General features: G+C 33.6%; 2 protein-coding genes across 18 annotated transcripts in view; one reads left to right on the forward strand and one right to left on the reverse strand.

Moving 5' to 3' along the window:
* LOC110375042 (filamin-A) overlaps positions 1 to 4,872 on the forward strand; it is a 307,158-nt gene extending 302,286 nt beyond the window's left edge. For all 17 annotated transcript variants that reach the window (XM_064041774.1, XM_064041777.1, XM_064041782.1 and 14 more), the window contains 6 exons: positions 270 to 425; positions 954 to 1,023; positions 1,344 to 1,462; positions 1,834 to 1,930; positions 2,329 to 2,535; positions 2,891 to 4,872. In XM_064041774.1, coding sequence (XP_063897844.1) covers positions 270 to 425; positions 954 to 1,023; positions 1,344 to 1,462; positions 1,834 to 1,930; positions 2,329 to 2,535; positions 2,891 to 3,075 — 834 coding nt within the window. In that variant the 3' untranslated portion in view covers positions 3,076 to 4,872. The remainder of the gene's footprint in view (positions 1 to 269; positions 426 to 953; positions 1,024 to 1,343; positions 1,463 to 1,833; positions 1,931 to 2,328; positions 2,536 to 2,890) is intronic.
* Positions 4,873 to 5,555: 683 nt separating this feature from the next.
* Positions 5,556 to 24,688, reverse strand: part of Rn (rotund) — a 105,665-nt gene continuing 86,532 nt past the window's right edge. Inside the window, exon 6 of the mRNA XM_021333004.3 lies at positions 5,556 to 8,813. Within this exon, the coding sequence (XP_021188679.2) occupies positions 7,800 to 8,813 (1,014 nt within the window). The 3' untranslated portion in view covers positions 5,556 to 7,799. The remainder of the gene's footprint in view (positions 8,814 to 24,688) is intronic.

Here is a 24,688-nt window from a genome sequence, read left to right on the forward strand (position 1 = left end):
GCGCACCCAGATACTAAATAGCTTGTATTCTTTGATAACCTGTTTGAAAAGTGTAATAAAGTCGAATTGATCCAGGAATTTCTAAGGTTAAGCAAACAACAAAACTAACTTTAAATGTTTGAATTAGGAGTCATTATTAGTTGTCAGTCATTATTTGTTCACGCTAGAAGCACTTCATTAAAATCCTAACTATCATTAAAGTCCGTAATATAATAAGTAACTTACCTCTGTATACCTTATTTACCTAATACTTCTTCTTTTCTATCTAGGTAATCTCTCCGTCAGGCAAGACCGACGACTGCTTCATCCAGAACATCGATGGAGACCAGTACAGCATCAGGTTCATGCCAAGGGAGAATGGAGTACACAACATCAACGTCAAATTCAATGGTGTCCATATTCCCGCTTCTCCTTTGAGGATTAAGGTTTGTATAAATATAATATAGCCTGAATTTAACACCTACTCTTTGGGAAGTCGGTTGAAAATATAAATAATTTTCGCAATATTAACATACAAAGTACTTTACTGCTTAGTGCAATCATCAAAAATATGGGCAGTTAAAAGTAAAATTCTTTAATGATTTTTGAGAGTTAAACGTTTTACCTATTTACCAAACTAAAAGGATTTCGAGTCTACATTATAAATAAGTAACAAGTTTTTCCTGAATAGGTACCATAAAACAATATTTTTTTAATAGAAATAAGCATTTTCTTATTGGGATATTTTTGGCCTACTTTACATCGGACTACTCCATACAGATAGTTCTCGTTCAGAAATATAGATGGCACCACTGATTCCTGATAGAACCCGTACCTATTAATTTGGTGCCAATTTTCTTTTGCAAAGCTACAGCTAACCTTTGACTGAGAATTTTACTGTTATTATCATCTTTTTGTGATAAACTTTATTTATTTACTTACATATTTTACATAACTTGACAACTTTTGTTCAGGTCGGAAAGGACGATGCTGACCCCGCGGCAGTTCACGCTCACGGTCCTGGTTTGGGATCCGTGAAGACTGGTAAGTTTACAACGATATCTAGGACATATAGTATATTTATTGTTGGTAGCACCATGTAACCGTTATGATAACAATACAGTAATCAGTAGTTCAATTGCAAAAAAGACAAATCGGCAACTTGTGGTCTGTCTGTGATTTGTTTATCGTAATAGCTGCATGATGCAACCCACCCTTATTAGTTACTGAACTGTTATCAACCGATCTAAAATAGCATATACCTAGACTGATATTTTTAAAAAGTATGTACATTACAATTAGTATTAAAGTTGTGATTTTACATACATTATGGACATAGATACTTATTTATCTTCATCTCTCAGGTGTGAAGACAGACCTTATCATCGACACCTGCAATGCTGGAGTTGGTCTGCTGGCTGTCACCATGGACGGACCTTCCAGGGTCGCCATGGACTGCACAGACGTCGACGAGGGTTACAAGGTAATTCTAGTTTATTAGATTACAATTCACTCTAAACTTAAGAGTTTGTACCGCGTTTTGATTGTTTTACCGACCAAGAACATTTTAAAAGATTACCTAAGTAAATAGTAATGACTCAACTTTAAAATTAATATTGAACCTTTGCTGCATCCGAATTAGTCCACCACAGAGAGATCCGCTTGGTAGAACAGAGAGACTGACGTTATTTTATAAAACCCTCTTTTTGTGTGGGAAGTAGAATACTTAATTCCAAATGCGATTGTGAATTAAAGAATTTTTGGCATGTGTAATTTGTTCTTCACACAATTCAAATTATGTTACGTCATTGATAATCTTTTTAGACATTTTCTTTAATTATTATTTTTGTATAGGTGCGTTACACGCCTCTCGCCCCCGGTTTCTACTACATGAGCATAAAGTACAACGGTGCTCACATCGTCGGCTCTCCCTTCAAGATTGAAGCTACTGGTAAGTTTTATCAAGTGTTATAGACTACTTGATATTTATTTTATTGACATTTTTTGTAGTAGGTAAATATATGTTTTCAATTATGATGATGACCTAGAATTATTTATTTACTTCCTTTATAAGTCCATCTACATGAGCCTTATAGCCCCCAATAAAGCGTTCAGTACCTACTTATAACCAACGATATCCAAGCCAAAGAAAACTACTTCAAGTATTTTTATTTATATTTTGTTGATTTATATTTTCGTTAGCTGGTGTATTTATTTTTTATCATTCTCTTTGTTTTGGTAGTCCTAAATGTTCCTTAAAGTTGGTCTATTTTAATGCGAGCTTCCCATCGATAATTTACTACTTACATTATCTTACCTTTTTAATATAAACCCTAATTCCTCCAACAGGTGCAAACCTAGCAGAAATCGGAGCCCAAGAAACATCATCAGTGACCGTAGAAACAGTTCAGAAGGTGGCCAAGTCCATGCAGAAGCAGGGTCCAGTGCTACCAGCCTTCAAGTCTGACGCTACCAAGGTGACCAGCAAGGGCATGGGTCTGAAGAAGGCGTATCTTAACAAGCACAACCAGTTTACTGTCCACGCTGGTGATGCTGGTGAGTTATCCTATTATCATTATAATCAGGCATTTAAGGAATTACATAGCTTGATGGATTTGATACACAAGGATTGATGGATCCATCGGTCTTCCGTCAATCTATTCAAGTTTATAACGTTCTTCGTGAATCTATTTTTAGGATAGTCCACTATTAGAAAAAAGTCTTCCCTAATGTAAGCTGTGATTGTTCTTATCTTTGATCTTAATCTTTTTCTGCGTATCTGACTTATATTATCCATGACGACACATAAAGTTACTGTCAGTCTTTTGGATAACAATAAACTTATGGCAAGGAAAGGCTAACTGTATTCTTCTTCAACTCCTCATTATGACCATTACTTCTCTTTACCCAGGTAACAACATCCTCTACGTCGGTATCTATGGTCCCAAGGGTCCCTGCGACGAGGTTCAGCTCAAGCACAAAGGTAAGAACAACTATGAATGCTGGTACGTCGTCAGAGACAGGGGAGACTACATCGTCATCGTCAAGTGGGGAGACGAACATATTCCCGGATCCCCCTACAAGGTTGAGGTTTAAGGGATGAAAGGGGATGGTCGCGCATATAGTTTCTAATTTGAATTTTGAGCTGACTCCACCTAGTTCGTTGTCTAGTCAAAAGTCATCGTCTGATAACCGCTGTACATTTTTCAGTGACTAACTCTTGAGAAGGTTGCTAGAAATTTGAATCTGTATGCGCAATCATAGTTAGTTGAATAAGTTATTTCCTTAAAACATATTGAGATATAGACTTTGAACTGCGCCGATTGTGTTTAAATTAACTATAGCGAAGATTTATATTTTTGATGAGTTGTTCTCTGGTAAAAACTCCAATAAAGGAATCAAAGTATGGACTGTAAGCAATAAAGACAAAAATATTATTAATAATTGTGAAGTCCTTATCAATAGTTGTTTCTTAGCTATATCTAAATATGTTTTAAGTTTTATATATTTTATCATCAAAAGCTTGATTATACTGAAGGATAACGAAAAGGTTTCTTTATCCATCTTCTTTGATTGATCTCTTAAAAATTGTGGCTTTTGACTGCTTTCATCTTGTGGTTTGGTGATTATGGATTCTGCTGTATTTTCAACTGGACGATTGAAATTAACTATAATTCTGTCTACGTCAACTGATTTATTCAATCTATCAGACGTTTGGTCCTTGAAAACATTAATTTCAATATCAAATCTGGACCTTACCGTTTAGTCATTCGATTGTATTTTATATGTCAATCACTAAATTGTGGGATGATCTCAGTCGAAATTTCACAGAATAGACACATGTTGTTGTTAGTCAAAACCTTTTCTGTATCCGTCCTGTGTTTTTCTTGATCCTTTATTATATGTAATTTATTTAAATTCATCAATTTTGTCATCGCAATTTCCTATTACATTTAAGCATTTTCAGAAATTCTAACCATTTAAGATATATTTAAATTAATAATTTAAAAAAAACATAAATTCTTTGTTTTTGTTCTGCGACAACGATGTCGATTTGTCGTTATTTGTAATGTCGATAGATTATTGTTTCTTTTCTTTGTTTTGTTTCTACAAACGGAGTTATTTTTGTTTGTTTTTATTTGCTTATTTAGAAGTGGTAGGCGTATTTGTGTAACTCCATAACATTAAAATTAGATTTTTTTCTAAAAGCTAACTTACATTCTATTCCAATTCTTGTCGTATTTTGCTCAGACTGAATTTCATTACATAGTGTAGCAATTTTTCTATCGATATTTTACAAAGAAACAGACAGTTGGCAGGTGAAATATTTTTTGTATTTGTCGAAGTTATTTTTGTTTGCTTAATAACTTCGACAAATAAAAGTTATTATTTCAAGTTGTCGTATTACAGTATTCTGGCCAATTTTATATGATTCTCGTTTAGTATTTAGGGCGACTAAATGACAATACATATAAAGTATTAACTCAAAAATATTCCCTTTATTTTATAAGTTTGCGAGACATAATATTCTTACCAAGAATTTTTGCGAATTTTCTTGTTTATTTTATTTTTTACAAATTCCTCTACGTCTTTTTTTATTAAAAGTTTTTCAATTGTTAGAGGATTTTTTGGAATTCGCTTGTAATTGTTGGTCTCAAGCTTTTGGTAGATATTTTATTGTTTTTTGAATTTCTACAAAAAGTTCGATTAGTTTATTATGTCTCAGCCTTCTCATATAAGTATTATGTATTGCTTTCAATTTTTTGTATGGTTTGTGTATGGACTTTGCCTACGTAGGTAGTATGATCCCTTATTTGTAAATACCTATTTTAAGTGTTTAATTATTAAATGTATTTTGCGACTGTTAACTAAATAAAAAGAGGAAAGTTCTAAGACTTGTTTTATTTCTAATTTTTCTGGTTTCTCCCTGAGAGCTGAAAGTTGTTTAATTTCTGCGTCTAGGGTAAAATGCTAATTTCTGATTTGCAACAATATAAATATTTTCTGATATTAACCATTAAAATGTGTTTAAAAGTTTTCAGTAAATATATAAAGAAAAAAATATTGATCCAAACACCTGTGCGGTAAGTAGCTAATACCTGTCTTTACCTTACTACCATATACTTACGTTACATACATACTTACAGTTCCTTCCAATGGTGGTGCCCAGGTGATCACTAAATTTTTCAAAACGGGTATTTCTCCAAAGATCCTTTATCCAATCCATTAATTAAACGATTAACTTTTTTGTAGTATTTAAAGTTTGGCTAAAGATAGTGATGGGAATCAAACCCTCATTTCAATTGGTGAAAAATCAGCAGTCGTCACAAAATTATATATTTTCGTAATGTATTTTTGTTTTAACCTATGTATGCTTAACCTATGTATGTTTGGGCCGGCTTTTAGTCTAACTGGATGCAGCTGAGTGCCAGTTTTTACATTGCTATTGCAAAATAATATTTTTTAATCTTTAGAATTATTGAGGAATATTTGTTCTATCTGACCAGCAAGCCTTCTTCAAGTGGCAAGGCAAATTTCATCTTGATTAGAGGATATATAAAAATAAAAGACACAAATATAATTCTTGGCATAGTTGTAATTAATTTTTAATCAATTTTAAGTAACAAAAAATGATTTTCGTTCATTTTCATCTATAAATCTTAAAACGAGAACGCTAGAAAAAGCGAAAACTAACATAAAACGAAAAAAAAAATTACTTACAAAAATATCGTATTCATAATAATAAGTTTACACTTAACTTAAAAAAATCAAATTACAATATCACATTTCTACTTACAATAGAGAGATATTGGCGATTTTTATTCCCTTAAATCCAAAGTTCGAAAAATTAGGTATAACTCTTGGCTCATTGTCATGATACAGTTAATATACAATAGTGCTTACTTAACAACAAATGATCGGAAGAAATACTTATTGCCGTTATTTAACATTAACGAAAAAAAACATATTTGTACAAGAAAAAATAAAGATTTGGCTAATTTGTGACAGACAGACAGACGGCCATCTTGCCCTGCAGACCCCTAACGAATAACCACAACCTAACATTTTTTTTATAACTAAAAAGATCAATAGCAAATTAATTTAGAAGGAAAATAGACATTCCTCCAAAAATAGTCACTCTTCCCCATTCCATCTCCTATCACATTTTTTTATTAATTTTACCTACTAACGCTGATTCGTTCGAAAAATTAAAACAAATCAACAGTTCCTGTGTTCGTATACATGAAACTAGTCTAAAAAATCGATGTACGAAGGGCCTATTAAGTACGGAAAATAGGAATACTTTACAATTCCGAATGTACGCCACTACCCTTGAGTTCTTAAGGCTAATATAATTGAGCATAAGCACTTTTAGATATTATAAAGTAAAACAAAAAAACTTTCTTCAATAAATTTCAAGGATTTTTTTCTCAAAAAATCGTATTCGTATTTACAAAATATTTACAAAAAGTGCACCTTTCATTGTGTGACGTAAAGAAGCGATTTGGCCACTCATAAATGTATTATACACATGGGGAATATTTTTAACGATAGAAAATATATTCGACCCGAAGGCTTAGTAATAATTAACTTAATTCTTGTTCGTTAAAACATTTTAAAATGCAGGAAGAATACATTTTCTAAATTTGGAAAAATAAATGTAAAGAATACTAAAAATGATAGGTTGTACAATAGATAAAGCTAAAAAAATACATAATATGATCTAAATAGGAACTGAGTGCAAATGTGATGATTAAAGAGATCTATTTATTTATTCTTAATGAATATTATAAAATGCAACTGAAGTGAAAGTGAAGTACGATATAATTCTGTAGAAGTTATTCGAGTCACTTTTGTTTTACAAATACTTGTTGTTATCAGGAACTTTTTGATTAAAAACATGTTTTATTTATTACTTATTATGTTAGTTGTGAATAAATTATTTCGATTATGTAGATTCCAATGCAGTCTCACTCTAAGAAATTGAATGTTAGAAATAAAAAGTTGCTCTAAAAATTAATGTGTTGAGATACAACTTAGTTAAAAGAGACTGTCCTTAAAGTTATTTTTAACTGTTTTTTCGTATCAATTAGTTAACAATAAAATAAATCACTGGGTTTGCGTTATGCATCGATAGAACATTATGCTTTGATTGCAGATAAAAGAAAATATAAAAAAAGATATCTAATATGACTCCTCTAAGTTTTGGCCGTATTAAAGATTAGTTTTTCCTTAATCAGTGAAATTAACATGCGTCCGAGTTGCTACGAATGTTTGATCGATAATTAATTAAAAAGTGCTGAAAATATTTGAACAAAGACAAACCAATAAAAACATCGAAAGCATCAAATATTAACATATACTTCAGGTATAATATTTTTCATATCTACAACCATATCACAAATATAAAAATTTCAATTCAATACGAATCGTGATTTCTCAAGTCTTTTATCTCCAAACCAATTCAGCATCCTAAATAATAATAATTTCCATCAGCCCTAATTGACGATCAAACCCCCGGATCAACTGGGTAAAACGAACAACCGTTAAACAAAAAAACTAATCAATAATCCGTAAATTGGAAAATAAAATCCGAAATCACATTCATACCCATAAAATTTTGTCATCTACTCACAAAATTCCGAGTATCCATACAATTTTATTTCTAAAAACATGAATTTGTTTCTCTAACGATAAAACCGTAATACCACTGTCTTCGAGAGCGAGATTCTAAATATTTTTTTATTTAATATTTCGTTAATTATACAACTAGTAATACCATCATAAGTACATACTATAGTGAGTGTACCTACGGTAAGTTACTGCTTATCCTTGTGCGATAGCGCATGCGGGAGGATGTGCTCCGCGGGCAGCAGGGCCGAGGGCTGGTGAGCGTAGTTCCTGATCTGATGCAGGGATATCAGCTGGTTGGGAAAGGAGTTGGGCTGCTGCTTGCCTTGCTGGAAGTGGAGGGGGTCGTAGAGATACGGCCGCGTGGGCAGGGCGCTGTGGTGCGACAGCCCGTTGAGGTGAGGAGCCATCGAGTTGATTGGCGTAAAGGCAGAGTTCGCCGCGGACGACACGGGGGGCTGGATGCGGTCGTCCTGGCTCTCATGCTGAGCAAACAGAGCTCGTTGCTGCTGAAGCTGCTGCTCATGATGCTCATCGCTTTCCCGCTGCTGATGGTAACCTCCTTCATCAGACATGTGCGCCGCTGAGTCTGGGCTCACCTTAGGCCAGTAAGGATGGTCTCCGAAAGGCGCAGCGGTAGGCGCGGCTGCTCCTAAAGATCTATTCAATCCACTCAATCCTAAAGCAGATATCGGCGGCCGCTTATCAGCCCTCTCCGCATGCTTATTCATGTGTTTACTTAAATAAGTCTCCTGCGTATAACTCTTGCCACAATACTGGCATATATGTGTCTTCAAATGCTTGGATTCTTTGTGTTTGGGGATGTGTTCGAGGAGGTCCTTCTCGTGGGTGAAGCATTTGTAGCAGGAGTTGCATTTGAATGGCTTGTCTGTCTGGTGGCAACGGCTGTGGCTTTGGAGGTTGGACAGTTGGGAGAAGGCTTTGGTACATCCGATCTGGGTGCAACGATAGGGTTTGTCTCCGGTGTGTGTTCGGATGTGCTGTTGGAGATGGGACAGCTGGGTGAACTTCCTCTGGCAGATCTCGCAACGGTAAGGCTTGATGCCCAGGTGAATGCGGGAGTGCTGCGCCAGGTACGAGGAGTTGGCGAAGGCTTTCGGACACTGCGTGCAGCGGTAGGGCTTCGCCTCGCGGAGGTGAATCTGGGTGTGCAGCTGCAGGTCTGCTTTTGAGCCGAAAACCTGAAATGAATAGAAAAAATACCGTTAATAATACTGAATAAATTGGAAATCTTTATAAAGGGTATCTAATTAGGGATAGAAATGAAGAACAATAAGATTTAGTTTCGGTTTATCCATTATAACTAGCATTAAATACTGTTAAGTTTTAATTCGTAAAAACTTGCACAAGTAACGACAAAAAGTCGATTTGGATGCAACTAACAATACAAATAAACGTCAAAACAATCTTAATCTTACAAATGATTTCAAACACCGTTGTAAACATCATTGAAATCATCAAAAAGTGAATTTCGCCCTTGAACGACATCCGCGCGCAGCCGGAACAAATGATTCTTAGTCTTTTTTTATTTGCCCAACTCTTAATAAAGGCAGGATGTCGGCTTCACGGCGTTTTCCACGCGTAGTAATCGCTTTGACTTCCTTATATACGTCTGGGCAATCAGAATCTTTGAGTCAGCTACCCTTCCTGTACCATAATCAAGATTTCCAATAAAAAATATATAATTGCTGCTAGGCAAGATATGTGAAAAGATAATTCGGTGTCTAATGAATTTTAGTTCATCTCTAAAGCCATAATTAAATGGCATGAAATTAAACTAGTCAACGCTAGGTCTCTGCAAACAAAGCAAGCAAAGCAAAAATGATCAAAGGCTGAATTTTAAATAAGTATTTGTGTACTCGTGCCAACAAAAGCCGGTACTTTCGGCGGCACTGTTCGCGCACTAAAGTGTTTCGGTATACCATTGATACTCTTTGTGATATCCCAAATTAGTTTCTAACTTAAAACTGACACGTCATCTCTTAGAATCGTTTTCATCTAACAATGAGGCTGCTAGCCACGTTCCTTCGGGCGCTTCTGATCCGCAATCAAATGATAATGATCTCAATACCAAAGTAAATAAAGCTCAAACTATAGTGCCATCAGTCGATACTGACGGTTGTAGTGCCTAACAATGAACGTTAGGGAATGTATTTGATAAAATAGATGTAGCAGACGAATTTGGATTTAAATGAGGTTTGTATAGAGTTCCTTTTGAAGATAAAGGTGTGGTTTTTGATTTTACTGGCCGGATTCGTTCGGTAGCACGTTGCATGACTAGCGAGAAGTGCGAGACACGAACGCAATTGGTCACAGATGGAACATAATTAAAGTTTGGGGCACTACTTAATGTTGTGAAGCAGTAGATTCGAGGTGGTGGATGACTTTTAATAGGTCTTCGTGAAGGATCGCGTAGAGAGGAATCTGTGTTAAATTGCTGGAACTAGGAATGTCGGTTTGGTAAATCGGTTGTTACAGATAAAGGATGCTGTAACATTGATCTAAATTACAATTTTGGTTTCGAAGAATAAAATGAAAACATTTTGATTTTGAAGGCTTGTTAAAGAATTCAATGAAACAGAACTCTTGAATGATATTTATTCAAAATGTAGTAAGTAGGATAGAGATGTCCATTTTACTAGTCAATAAGCAATAACCTAAAGTTTAGACTTAGGTAATCAAGAACGCTATAAAAACTCAATTGTCAATTCAATTGTTGAAAAAGTGACAAAGCGTCCACAATACCAAGTAATTGAATAATAAGAAAAAAATCTAAATATTGTTGGACAATCAGCAGGCGACAGACAGCTTTAGCTTTTGAATGTAACGTATCTATCTTCAGAATAAGTATACCATTTTCCTCTTATGTATCTTCAGAACTTGTACGCTGAGGAATTCGTCTAAATTCTTTAGCATCATCTAAGTTGATTTTAAAAGTTTTAACATCTTTATTACTAAAACCATTTGCTTCTTACATTCCATGTTGTATGGGTTTAATCTATGGATTGACTGACCCAATTTTGAAAACTCTTTTAGCAATAATAAGCCACGTTATTTGCGAGTGGTCGGGGCTGAATCCACTGGCGGAAACTTGTACCCAATACATTAAAGTAAGCCGTCAAAAATTCAACAAACGATGCTTTATTACCTAGAAAATTTGGCTTCAAGTGGTTTCGTTAAAAATAAACCTGATTCATTATAATAATTGACCTTGAGAACTTGTTCTACAAGATAATAATTTAATGTAACTATATGCAACATTTTTTTCACTTAGATTTTTTTATTCCTATGTTCGTTAGTGTTTTACAAATTGTTTGACTTTGTTATATATTATCTTCTTGAGATACAACATTACTTTAAGAACTCGTATTTTGTTGAGATTCGTTATTAGATACATTAGATTGACTTCCAATCCTCCTGATAATTACAATTTGTTTCAACATAAAATCCTTTTCAATATTGTCAGTTTTATTAAACATAACTTATGTAAAAATATTAATGAACCTTTAGGTATGTATATAATATTATTTTGTTAATCATTATAAGATTTTCATAAAATATACACAAATAACCAGGCTTTGAAATACATTGTGATATTAACGTCATTATCAATTATTACGATTAATTACAAAGCAAATGTGTATAGTTGTTTGTAGGAAATAATGAAATCAACGAACCGTAGCGTTGGAAGAATTAAATTGGTCTGTTTTATGTGTTGAAGGAAGATAATTTTAATCTGTTTTGTTCAGGAAGAATATAGTTAATGAATTAATGGCTAAATCTGCTAATATTAATCATGCTGATCTGAAGAACTTTGTATAGCAAACATTCTTAAAAGACAACTTAAAGCATGAAGCATATTAAAATAACTGATATTACAATTATGAGAGATCTAGATTTAAATAACTTATTTTAAATTCTTGAGATATGGGTTAAAAAGACACTCCATGTGTCAAACTTTAAACTAAAAGATAAAACATGACAGATGTCAAAATAAAGGTATTTAAATCAAGACAAGATTACGTAAGGGTTGACGTGAGGGTTGAAGGGTTAGGGTTATTAAAGAGTGGTCATCTGTATCCCGCTGAGAAAAATGTTATGTGGTTTAGGGTTGAAATAATGTATGTGTTTATTTTATGTTTAATAGCAAGAAAGCTTACTAGAAGACTATATACAAATATCTGTCTGTGAAGTTGATTATGCTTGATGAGAGAAAAATAATAAGTCTTATTATCACTTTTTAGGTAAAGTCAGGAGCTTTTATAGATATTTTTGTTTTATGGGTAACATTCACATTCTTTCAGCCTACAGACAGAGCTTAAAAAATATAACTAATTTTCTTAAAACCCTCCAGTTTTCGCGCGCAAAAAGTTAAACTTGACAAAAAGGGGCATAACCACGACAGGCTACTTTTTGCTGCCCCAAAATTATTATTAATTGTAAGCATACATTCTGTCTGTTTATCTGTAGACATTAGACCCTGGCTGGGGGCGAATTTTCCCCTAATAAGGCATAGTTTTTGCCCCCTCAGATTAATTTTCGCAAAAGCTTAGGGTTTCAAAATGGCGGTCGGTTTTTTGGCGCTGAAAAATTGTGTACAAGATTTGTTTGTGTCTGTTTTGACGTGGTTTTTGCTTTAAGAACACATTAATTACGTTTACTTATTATTATTAGACTTTTGGGTTTTGTTATAGGTAAAGGCATTACTTCTAAGCATGATAACATTTTAGAAACTTTGTCTGTCTTGGCGTACATCCATCGGTCATACAGTCGTAACTACCCAAACCACAGTACCACGCCGGTACCGAAAAACGTCGTATCTGCAAATCCACATCAAGAAAATGACACGTGAGTGACACAACACAGATTAATTCCTAAGACCATGCTCACGGTGGATCAAAACGCTCTAAATCTCGTTTACAAATTAAATCTTTTAATATTGCTAAACAGGTTCATTTATGTAAATGAGTTGTCGTAAAATCAGATCGGTAGTTATAAAATTCTGAAAAAAAGTAAAAGTTTTTTTACTTGTATCTAAAATTCCTTTAGATGTCGTTCAACCACCTGGGTTTAAAGAGCTAAGAAAAAAGAATTAAAGCATTGTAAAACAAGAGAATTCGAAACAAAAAAAAACGAAGAATCTGTCTAGGAAGTAATAGACGTTTAGAACGAGGAAAAGATTCACAAAGTTCAATTACTAACTTCCGAATCGATTACGATTCAATGGTATAGATAATGTGACGGAATTAATACCCAGTTCATCCATTAAACCAAACCAATTATAATTATTCAATTAAAATTTTGATTTTACAATTATTCCAGCTTGATTGATTTGCTAATGAAGTGCGTTTTAACTAATTATTTGTGGTTATGGTGTTTTAAGTTCTTGTTAATTAATGGTGGACTGTGACTACCAATTAATTTATACGATATATAAATAAATAAGTAAAGTATAAATATTTTTCCTCAATTTTTTTAACAAAAAATTCTTAATGGCTAACATTTCGACGTACATAATTCGAGAGCTAATAAAAATAGGTAATATCAAATCAAAATTCCGAGCACTAGTTATAACATTTGGTGTTAATCTCTCGTTTTTCCCCAATGAATTGTATTCTTGACCATTTAAAACACTCTTTTGTATTTCAAACGGAAATCTAATCTCTTTGAGATAATCGTGCGATCACTTTGATTTTACAATTTTTCGAATATAAAAATTCAATCAAAAACGTGAATAGATTTTATATAACTGTAAGTATATTTTTATTTTTTCCGTTATTATGTCATGAAAATATTATTGGTATTAATAAAAAGCTGTCGTTTTTCACAGACGGCCCTGGTGTCCATGATTTTGGCGGCAAAAAGTTCATTCTAAGCCAATGTCAGTATCGGCCATGCGTTAAAAATTGCCACAACCGTTGAAAAAAACCAAGTAATCTAGGTAAATAGCGAGAAATCAAGCGGCAATGTTACTAAACACGACCGACGATAAGTAGATTGATATTGTAAAATTTCGTATAGTAGAAATAATAAAAAAATAAAATATATTTGTAACATCGAAATTGTCATTTACGCGCTTATTGTGTAAGCGTGGCGTAAGTTCAAATGTGCAAACTGGGCCTATGGAACTTTCTTATTTAATACTGATTTATTTTCATCTTATCAATATACCATAAGTTCTGAGACCTTAAAGTGGGGATTAAGGTGCATATCATAGACTATCTACCTAAACCCTTTTAGCAGTTTTTACAAAATCGATTGATGAAGTATAGAAACTTTCAGGCTTAATATATTAAAAGGATGCTGCTTAATATCCTTAACAACACTTGTTTAGAGCTTATTAAGTCCCAAGGCCTCAATAATACAACCGACAGTATTCTATCAATGTCCAAGTGTTATCAGATCAAATGCCGTCCAAATGTTAAGTAATGTAGGAATAATGGCGTCTCTAACGCATTTTATTGTATCGCATTTGAATATGTTTGGCTCTTTCGGTTTAATGCGGATTTGCTTGATGTTTTAACGTTGGTTAAGCATAAGAAAGAAGAACATAAACATCTTGATGATCATATTGAAGCAGGAGAATAAGTTAACGTGATATGACAAACAGAAGTTGAAGTTGAGTAATTTGACAGTATTGTGGAAGATAAAATGTCAAATAATGTTAGTAATGTTTAAGATTTTGGAAGCACCAATTAAAAAAAAGTAATTTAAAAGATGACGCGGAACTAGGCAGAAAACTTATCAAGAATTAGGAAGAAACTTAAGCTATGAACAAACAGACAGCTGAATAGACGTTAACTATAAAACAACTATTAAAAATAATGCAAAGCACCTTCTCGTTCATTCAGACATAGTAAACCAAATGTGCGTTGAATTCATTATTTTATCTATATTTAGAAGTTTGGAGACTTAATTTTAATGATATAAAATTATTACAGACACGTGTAGAATAGACTGGGGTCATAAAATGTTAAACTATGCTAAATCACTATCTAATCTGCATAGAAAATAATATGAATATAAAAAGTCATAAAGACGCACGCGCCGAAGTAGACTGACTACTTTTTTTGTTGGAGAAATAAGATATATTATTCTTAAATATTTTGAATCGAATAAGATAAATGTCCATAAAACTGTTGACTTAGCTTTTTGTGGAAATAATCATGTAAAATACTGCCCATTTCAATCAAATTAGCATGCAATGCAACACCTCGACTGACACAATCTAAAACACGAAATGTACAAAACGTAGCCGAAACAAAATGATATTCAAATCCGATCACAACGGGTGGCGGGCGCGTGCTACCGAAAAACGCTGAACCAATTCAAAAAACCGTTTTTCCGAGCTCCTAAAGAAGCCAGTGACCAAGACCCAGATTGGACCCTACGATATTGCCGACAAAGCATTCAAAAATGATCTTTAAGCCAACGATGCTAAGAGTAAATCGAATGCACAAGTTTTTTTACATGGTTCCGTTTTTTACCGTCTTTTGTCACCCAAGCGAATGAAAAAGTTGGAAATCGTGAATAAAAAAAATCCGTTTAATATTGGCATTGAACGGTCTGCAGATTTGAGCGTAGAAATTTGGTTTTAAAACGTATAATTTCGACTCGTGTCGTGCTCGGGTAGCTAAAATAAATGTCACGTTTCCAACTATTGTATAGATGGGTCGCAAGAAATTGATATTTTTCTATCATCTTCCGTCTGTTGGCTATTAATAAAACCATTTTGATAGATCACTCCCATTCATTGTTAAAAAAACTACAATAACCTGATGAATTTTGAGAATGGCGTTTTTGTGGTGCACAAAGCTGATTTTGAAATGCTTTCTTAGATTTTACGGGGTCCAAAATTTCATTTCAAGATAGTCATCGATTATCCTCAGTATTTTTAGGTTTTTCATTTTTTCTATAGTGTTGGTGTTGATGCTTATTATATTGGTGCTACCTATTAAATTTGAACAATGGCCTGAATGGAAGCTATTCAATGTCGCTTTAGTTAATTAGCGTCACCATGACACGAGTCGTGGCTCTGGTGACCGACATGGATGGCTGCTGGGGCTCATTCTTCTGGTATAATTAGTTCCTTACGCGTGTCTTAGTCACAGGAAGTTTCAGGTGTAATGATATCATCTACCTTCCTGTTATCTGTATCTCTATTAAGAGTATTTGCACCATTCAGGCTACCGTCCATAATCGCCAGGGCTCCATCTTATAATCGCATGATTGTCACATCTCCTATTCCAAGATTTAAATCATAATATTCATAAAGTATCTTAATACAAACAGGGATATCAGGATTAGTTCCAGATCCTGATCGAATGTGGTATGAAGCGTGTCGTGTATATCTCGATGATGTTACCTTTTCGTCGACGCTTGCGCACCCTGAGCAAATATGGACGCGTAATGACGTATAGAGCTTGGATTTTATAGACTAGATTTAAGTTATCGACACTGTGAATGGTAAGTTTAGTTCAGTAGATGACGATTAAAGAATATCGAATGATAATGTTAAATTATTAAGACCTACAACAATATGTGAAGATGAAGGACTATCATTTTTCGTACCTAAATTCAATGAAGTACTCAATGTTTTGTTAAAAACTATAAAAAAACCACAACAATGAATGTAAAAACGGACAATGTTTACCATTAACACATGATTAGGGCATTGGAACGACAAAAACTGAAGGTATAAATAAACGGCCCATAAAATTATGCAAATATACCAATTTGTTTGGTAATTAATTAGTTTTTTGTAATAAAACGCGTGAATTTTACTATAATAGCCGTGTTTTACCTTGGTCGTGAAATGTTGTCACTTTTTTGAAGATGACTCATTTCTGTTTATGGTAAAACATTACTAAGAATGGTAATTAGATGAGTAACAGTCATAATGTTTTTTTCTTGTTAAACTTTTTTGTCCATTTTATCTTTTTCTTATTTGTTCACTGTAACTTTATCTATAACAATAACGCTTTTATCATTCATTTTAGATGTTTTATTAAGCATATTTGAACTACCTACTGTGTATGGAGTGACAGGTCTAAAAATTTCAAGGTCTACATTTCTGAGATCGATGGGTCCCATCGTTAGTTCGTTCCAGGACCCATTAAGATTTCCGCCCGCCATGAGATGCGCGGGAGCAAGTAATATACCCATTTTAAAAAGATCACATCTGATCTACATCAGAATCAAGCGATTTTCGACTGTATGGCTTATCTATAATAAGAAACGTATTAAATAATAAATCAATATTTGTGGTTCTATATCCAAAGTGATTTTCTAAAACTGTCTTAACAATGTAAAGACTATTTTTCTTTAGCACTTCAACAAATTGCATATTGTCGAGAAATTAAATTTCGTCCGAAGCAATTTTGACCTTATACCTTTGTTTTTAAGGATAATATTTGTTTGTGATCTGCGTTCCTTCTCAGAAACCGCCTGTAGTTTAGTATCACTCATTTTTATAGTGGTTTTAAGATAATGGTATTGATTTACCACTGTACATGGTTATCCGAACAATCTATAATAACTTTTCTATAGGATGCTGTACACTTCGCCACACACGTTTTTGAAAAAGTGTATTAAAAACTGTTGAAGAAAGGCTTTGAGGAACCGCTTTCGATATTGAATTAAAGACTCGAGATAACATAACTTTCGAAGTTTTAACACCTCAATTTCCAGTTCATACATTTTAAAATTTATCATCAATATTATGTCCATCATTTATAATTAAAATCATGAATGCAATGTGATTTTTGCCTACTCAGAATTCGCACAAAATAGGCTTTCGTGGATACATTTTACTACTCTTATGTACAAACGATACCAGTAACATAAAATCAACCAATATCATTAGCAACAACAACGCCATCAAAATTGGTTTCGCACGTCCGCACAAACAAACTGACAAAACCATAATATTATAACAATAAAAAAATATTATCTCCAATACATAGAATTGCAATATACAAAAAACACTACGTGGTTCTGGCGCAGGAAGTGGCATGTGCTTTGTCTCCTTCACACTTTAGACAACAGCTATTGTCATCTCGTTCCTGCGTAATACCAGTTTTGGCGGGTAAATGTGGGTTTGCATGGTGGCCATAGAATGATGTAAATGATGAAGGGTGTCTTTGTTTTTGTAGAGAAACTAGCTTGAGAAGGATTTTATAAGAGGATGCTATAAAAGGCAATGTAGATGCAGATTAAGAGGAACCATTTTCATCTGCCGGGATAAAATGTATCAAAGCAAAGGATTAAATATTCTAAAACAGTCACGAATCACTGTTTAGATATCGAATAAGAAAATGCTGATATTCCGCAATATGGTACTGTGAAGATTATTATTAAAATTAAAGTGGAGGTAAAACTGATATGTATTCTCTCAACGAAACTTTAAAAGATTATTGAGGCTTAAGGATTACGAGTCAAATAAACAAATGTGTGATGCTGAAGCAGCTATCACGTTAATATTTAAAGATTATGCAAGGATAAAAGAAAACGAAGCAAGAACTAAAACAAATAAGGGCTTGTCAGGTCTAAAGGAATTTCCAGATCTATAGCAAGGTATGAATGGTGTAAAACATGGTGTAACACAGCAGGTGACCACAATTTCTCCTTAAACACAACAGTATAACAAAACAATCCTTCATCCTGTCACATAAGACCTATTTTTCATTGACTGAAGTTTAGATATGACAGGTGAGTGACGAGAGACATTTAAATATGTACTTTAAACGCTTGAAATAAGAGTTACATTTGCAAACAATGGTAAATGTCAATCATAAGTTGATACAGTTGATGACAACGGCTAATTAAGCGGTAATATTTAAGAATTATGTTATTGACTGATGTTTTTAAATTATGAAACGATGTATGGAGTTAAATTTTTGTTTATTGCTAGTAATTGCCGTGAAGAATTGGAAATGTATTGTGAAGGAAAGTGATTATAAGACACAGCTGTTCTGCATACTTTGTAAATTGTATGTCAACTGTGGTCCTTATTACAGCATGGTGCATTTTTAATCAAGGATCGTTTATACATCGTCTTTAAGTTCAGTAGTGACTGCAGATCATAGAACCCAGTGTTCAATACCCAAGTCAGATAGAGTAGTATTGGTTATAGTAGATTTAATTAAGTGACTCCTAACCTGGCTTTAATGAAAGATCAGAAATATAACAATTTAGCTGTAGAAATGAATAAAGCAACAAAATCAATTTCTACAGAGATATGGTGCTTTAAACACAGCCTTGACTTGAGAGTCGTAGGTTCAATAATTTCGTCACAACTGCTCCAAAATCAGTGAAAACATCGTGAGGAAACTGCCATGTTCTAGAACGAATTGATTTGAAGATTTTAGTCAACTAGAGCCCACGACTGTCGCTATGATACATAAGGACCACTACAGGATTGTGTTTTTTTCTAAGCAGGATTATCTAAAACTTTAGGCACTTCTTCAAAATCAAATCACTATAAAAATAGAACCCAATATCATCAACATCGGCCATAATCATTTTAGTATAATTCCTATGCATATCATTCTAGGCATCGATAGTACATATTAGCATAGATATTGAACTATCAACTTAATCCATTAAAACCATAACATTATTTAATCTTAAACGATAACACCCATCATTAAGATCCTGTTTATTTGCAAAGAAATCGCCCATTATATTCTTCTGGGTATTAGTATTTTTCTCAGTTGCAGAGACGGTGAAATTTAAATCTCTTTTCAATGCTTTATGATGCAGTCTTTTGAAATCATGATACACCACTCTTTGGTCATCATCTCTTCGATCATGGTTTGCAAAAAGTAGGTTAGTGTCTTATTGTTCATCCCCATTGACACAAGCGTTCAGGGTTTGCACCCCATGGCTGGGATTTAAGCTGGGGGAACGGTCATTGTCCCGTCAGATGACCGTTGGAGGGTCACAGATTATTTTGCAGACTCTCACAATGTATGTTTGGATTATTATCGGCGAATTTGTAAGTGATATTATTAATTGTGATGCAGATTTTTGGTTTTGAAAAGGCATACTTTTAGTAGTAAGAGTTATGGGTGAATGTGGGTTATGTACTTACTATATCAACGTAAAAGTTATTATCTTGAGGTTCATGTTCATTCTTATTTCTTTACATATTCATTCTATCATTGATAGACATGGCAATTACTTAGGCTTTGAAAAATTCTGTGATCAGTAATTTTGGTCTTCTCATAATTTAACTTATTATCAATTTCATAAAAATAAGTCATACTTTTAACGTTATAGTCAATCATTGACACATCTTACACCTTCTTATTCAATCAGCAAATGTAAATCTCAAAACCAAAATTATCTACACAAAACTTCGAAAAGAAACGCAAATTCCCACACTATTGGAACGCCAATAAATTAATGCATTCAAAAGATATTCAAGAATCTCTAATGCATCACATATTGCATCTCGTTGCATAAGCTTTTGACGGAAACTTATTGTTAGAAAAAAAAGCTTTTGAAGAATTCCCTCAGATGCGTAAAATTTCGTTCCCATGGGATATCAAAGGAAACCATTCAACCACGGAAAAATGTACTTTAACGTCCAAAAATTAAGATTGAAATTCCAGTCTCGAATGACAGCGTGAAGTGATTGATGAAAAAAATTGACTGTGAATTCTATGTGTATAGATATTAGGGTGTTTTTTGTTTGTTTACGGGGGTGGTACAGCATCACCTGCCGGGTCGTGGGACAGGTCGCAAGCATCCCTCTTATGGTACCGAATTGCACATCCTGTATCGGATTTTGACGGGATAAACAGAAGCATTTGTTTAGTTTTATCATAATGCGCGTGAGGCGTTTTAAATGGTCGGAATAAACGGCAAATGTTCTTAAATAATACATTCCATCTTGGCATAATTTTTCATTTAAATGTTCAAAATAAATATGAGATTCATAGAAAGCTGTATTGTTTAATAACACTTGACTTTTCACTTCATTTTCTATAACATTTAATAAATGAAATATAAAACTTTTCAAAACTCTGTTGATATAATAGTGACACTAAGAAAACATCCCATAAAACTTCGAAATGTTCATGTTATGTAATTGTAAAATTGCAAATAAAATATTCATTAACATTTGCTACAAAACCTACGTTTTCTAGGAAAAATATTTCACCGAGTTTTTCTGCGTGGGAGCACCAAGGTGACACGATTTATCGGCGGCCAGTATTTTTAGACGTTCCAAAATTAAATCGAATTCTAATTTCGAATGTTATTTTTATTTTGACGGGTAATTGGGACCTATTTTCTTTATGTTGGTTTTATGTGGGTACTTGTATTTTTAATGTTCTTAATGTATGATTTATTTGGTTGATACTAGTTTTTTTTAATGTAGGTATTTAGTTTTTTTTTATCTTGGTATTCAGGTTATGTTTTCTGTCTATGTGTTACATGTATTTTTATTGTAGGTAGTAATGTCAGGTTAGAAATATTTTTTATGTTACGAATGAAAGGGAATGAAGTTGATTTCGCCTTTTTACACTAATATAAAACACGGAAATAAAATAAGAAAAAACAAAACTACCTGCAAATTCATTGATAAAATAAAAACCCAGTCCTGATGATATAAACAAAGAACTATCAACACATGGTCTTAAACTATGTGGGCTGTTATATTTAAGTAAAAATGCACCTTATTTTTGGATACTTAAAGTCGCATTTCCCTCGACAGAAACAGCGATAAATTGAGGAAATGTCTCTCTGTAGTTCAAAACAATAGGTTTTTATTATACGATCGTACACTCGCGTGCAGAAAAATTAACGCTATACAGTGATTAATTTTAAACTGATATAGGATGTGTGTTTAGCTTATTTGATGAGGTAATTCTATGATGTCATTTATAAGACGTAGCTAGATTCAATTAAGTATTAAATAGCCTCATTTACACATTAGCTAGTAAGGTAAAAGAGATTATTTGCCAGATATACCAACAATAATTTGTGGTTTTTTCTTAGATTTTCTACGAGGAAATAGAGCTTATTTATATTTTAAGTACGTGAAAATAAAAATAAATATCTTGAAACCACTCATTGATCAATATGTATCGAAAATTAATTTGGCTGGTAATTTTGTGAGCGCTTGTACCAAAAACTACTCTCATCCAAAAATGCATTCTATAGCCTTTAAAATAAAGTTTGTTTTGCGTAAATTTCTCGTAGCTAGGGTCGTGTATATAGACATGTTATGGCGTGACCAGGCTAGAGTTGCTGACGTCATGAAGCAATAATCAATGGTTAAAACCATAGATTGGCTAATGATAGAAGATTGGGGCGAAAACCCAGCTGTTATTCCAGTTTGTTAGGTAGAATTTTGAGTACAAGATAAAAATAAAATAATAATGGTAAAAAATGATTGCAGAGTTTTATACTGACAGCTAGGTTTGTAATTAATTCGCAAAAAGTATTATAAGCAAACATAAAAATGCCTCAAATCAAAGGTAAAAGTAATTATTGTCCTTTTAAAAAAGTGATATGCGACAAATCTCTAAAATCTGCCATTCTTGAAAAAAAAAACTGCGAAAAATACCCAAAATTCATACAAAAACGACAACAGACACTTTCTAAGGCTTCTAACAGGTGTTCGCAAAAAATACAAAAAAATATATAGGTCAGGTGTTCACTGTGTTCATTGAGACCACCCGGGTAATGTGGAGTTTACCCATTACATGGGAGAGTGGGCAATGTGTGCATACTTGTTAGCACCCACTTGTGATCGTCATATGTCACTGTGTTATGTTACACACTGGCTGTTCCCCGCAGCTGGGTAAAAATTTGCTTATGGTCTTTCTCAGGTGATGGGCTATAGATGTACCAAATGTTATTTTAATCAGTTCAGTAGTTTTAGCGTGATAAAAGAAAAAGTGATAATATAAGTAGAAGAATGTTTCTGTCTAGCTAGAGCAGCGTTTCCCATTTGGTGGGTCGCGACCCGGTACCGGGTCGCGAAAAAAAAATACCGGGTCGCAGCATTGCGTCCATATTTTAAACAAGTACCTCTAGTACAGTGGTCCGCGGACCACTGGTGGTCCCTGGAGGCATTCCAAGTGGTCCGCGAAGCTTAGCTTCGCGACGTTGCTATACGTTATCTAACTTTATTTTTATTGACTTATAATTGCAAGCGGGCGTTTTCGCATGGACGTATATCGCGTGTGTCGTACCTAGTCCCCCCATTCATGAAAATGTATGTTTGGGCTACATTTTACGTAATTTTGGTTTTGAGTCTTTAATAAAAAATAATTAAAATTTCGCGCTAGCTTCGCTCGCGTATTCAGAAACTGTATGCGGTTAATTTTGCATTTGTCAACAAACAAAAGTTAAGTACGTTTGGGCAAAATTTTACGTAATATTTGGTTTAAGTCCGATAAAAATTTCGCACTCGCTTCGCTCGCGTATTCAGAAACTATTGTATTATGGCCCTTATTTTTGCATTTGTCAACAAAAAGTTAAGTACGTTTGGGCTAAATTTTACGTAATTTTTGTTTTAAGTCCGATAAAAATTTCGCGCTCGCTTCGCTCGCGTTTTCAAAAACGATATGCCCTTATTTTTACATCTGTCAACAAACAAAAAGTTAAGTACGTTTGGGCTAAATTTTGCGTAATATTTGGTTTAAGTCCGATAAAAATTTCGCGCTCGCTTCGCTCGCGCATTTTGAAACTGCAAGGGAGGTTTTTCATTATGTGCATTTGCTTACCTACACAACTGCCGACATGCGTTTAGCAGAGTGCTAATTTAGGTAAACCGATGAGGTGGCAAGACAAACTTAAGTTAAAGTGGTCCCTCATGACTAAAAGGTTAAGAACCACTGATGTAGCTAATCAAGCAATAAAATTTTTAATGCCTTTTGTCACAACCTATAAATATGAAGCAGGGTTTTCAACACTAGTGTACCTCAAAAATAAATATAGAAACCGACTTGAAGTCGAATCAGACCTCAGGATACAACTGTGAATACCTATTTCAGTGGATCCAAAATCTTAACTGGGTCACGAAGGAGGAGAATGAAATTTACCGGGTCACAGTAGAACAAAGTTTGGGAAACGCTGAGCTAGAGCATCTGGATCTACATATAAAATTTTATCAAAATTAGTGTAGCCAGACTTTGTTATAAATAAGCCTATATCTGTATTCAGAATTTTAATAAGACAAAAACAAGCCATTCTTCTGGAAAATTTTCTTTATGTGATTTTATTCTAAACATAGATATTCTAATTTAATATTTATGAGAGGCTATAATTGGATAGATTACTTCTCAAATCCCATCAGGATATTATTAATTTTCCTAAGAATTAATTAATAAGAAGAGCAGTTTTATAAATATCTAATTATTCACATTTCGCTTTTATGGGCATTAAGTATAAGTAGCGATTTAGGTTTAATATCACGGCATGTTAAGTTCAATTTTAACTATTAAAGAAGTACGTAGTTAGCATCTTAAATAACCAGGTTAAGAAAACCCATACTAGACCATAAATCTACTGAGAAACTAGCAGAGGTCACACAAACGGATAAATTATAGACCCTCCTGCAATTAGCATAGATACGGCGGACCCCCAGATTAGAACGGGTTCTGCTTATCTCCTGGTTAGATTTATTGTAACTATTATATTTGTTTGTTTAAGTCACTAGACTATCATTTGTAGGTTGAACTATGTATAAGAGATTTGTCTTTGATATGACAAAAAGATTTTTAGATTTTACATACATACTTCTGCATCAGGTTAAAAACTGACTCCAACTTAATTTAGTAAATGCTAGGTAAATAATGATTCTTATTGCTTATTTACCTACCTATAGGCCAAAAGTTGACCGTTGCTCTCATAATAGGGGATTACCCGAATTACTTTTTATTTAATTAATGTATGTAAATATAAACTTCAAGATAGACATGTTTTGACCTTAAATTGTGCACGGATTAATAAATTGAATAAAAGTAAGTTAAAATAACTAATTAGTATCAACTTTTAGAGTTCCCCCGGTCAACCCTTGAACGATGACTGGCGATTT

Source organism: Helicoverpa armigera, chromosome 26 (genome assembly GCF_030705265.1).
Source record: "Helicoverpa armigera isolate CAAS_96S chromosome 26, ASM3070526v1, whole genome shotgun sequence".
Taxonomy (NCBI): Eukaryota; Metazoa; Arthropoda; class Insecta; order Lepidoptera; family Noctuidae; genus Helicoverpa; species Helicoverpa armigera.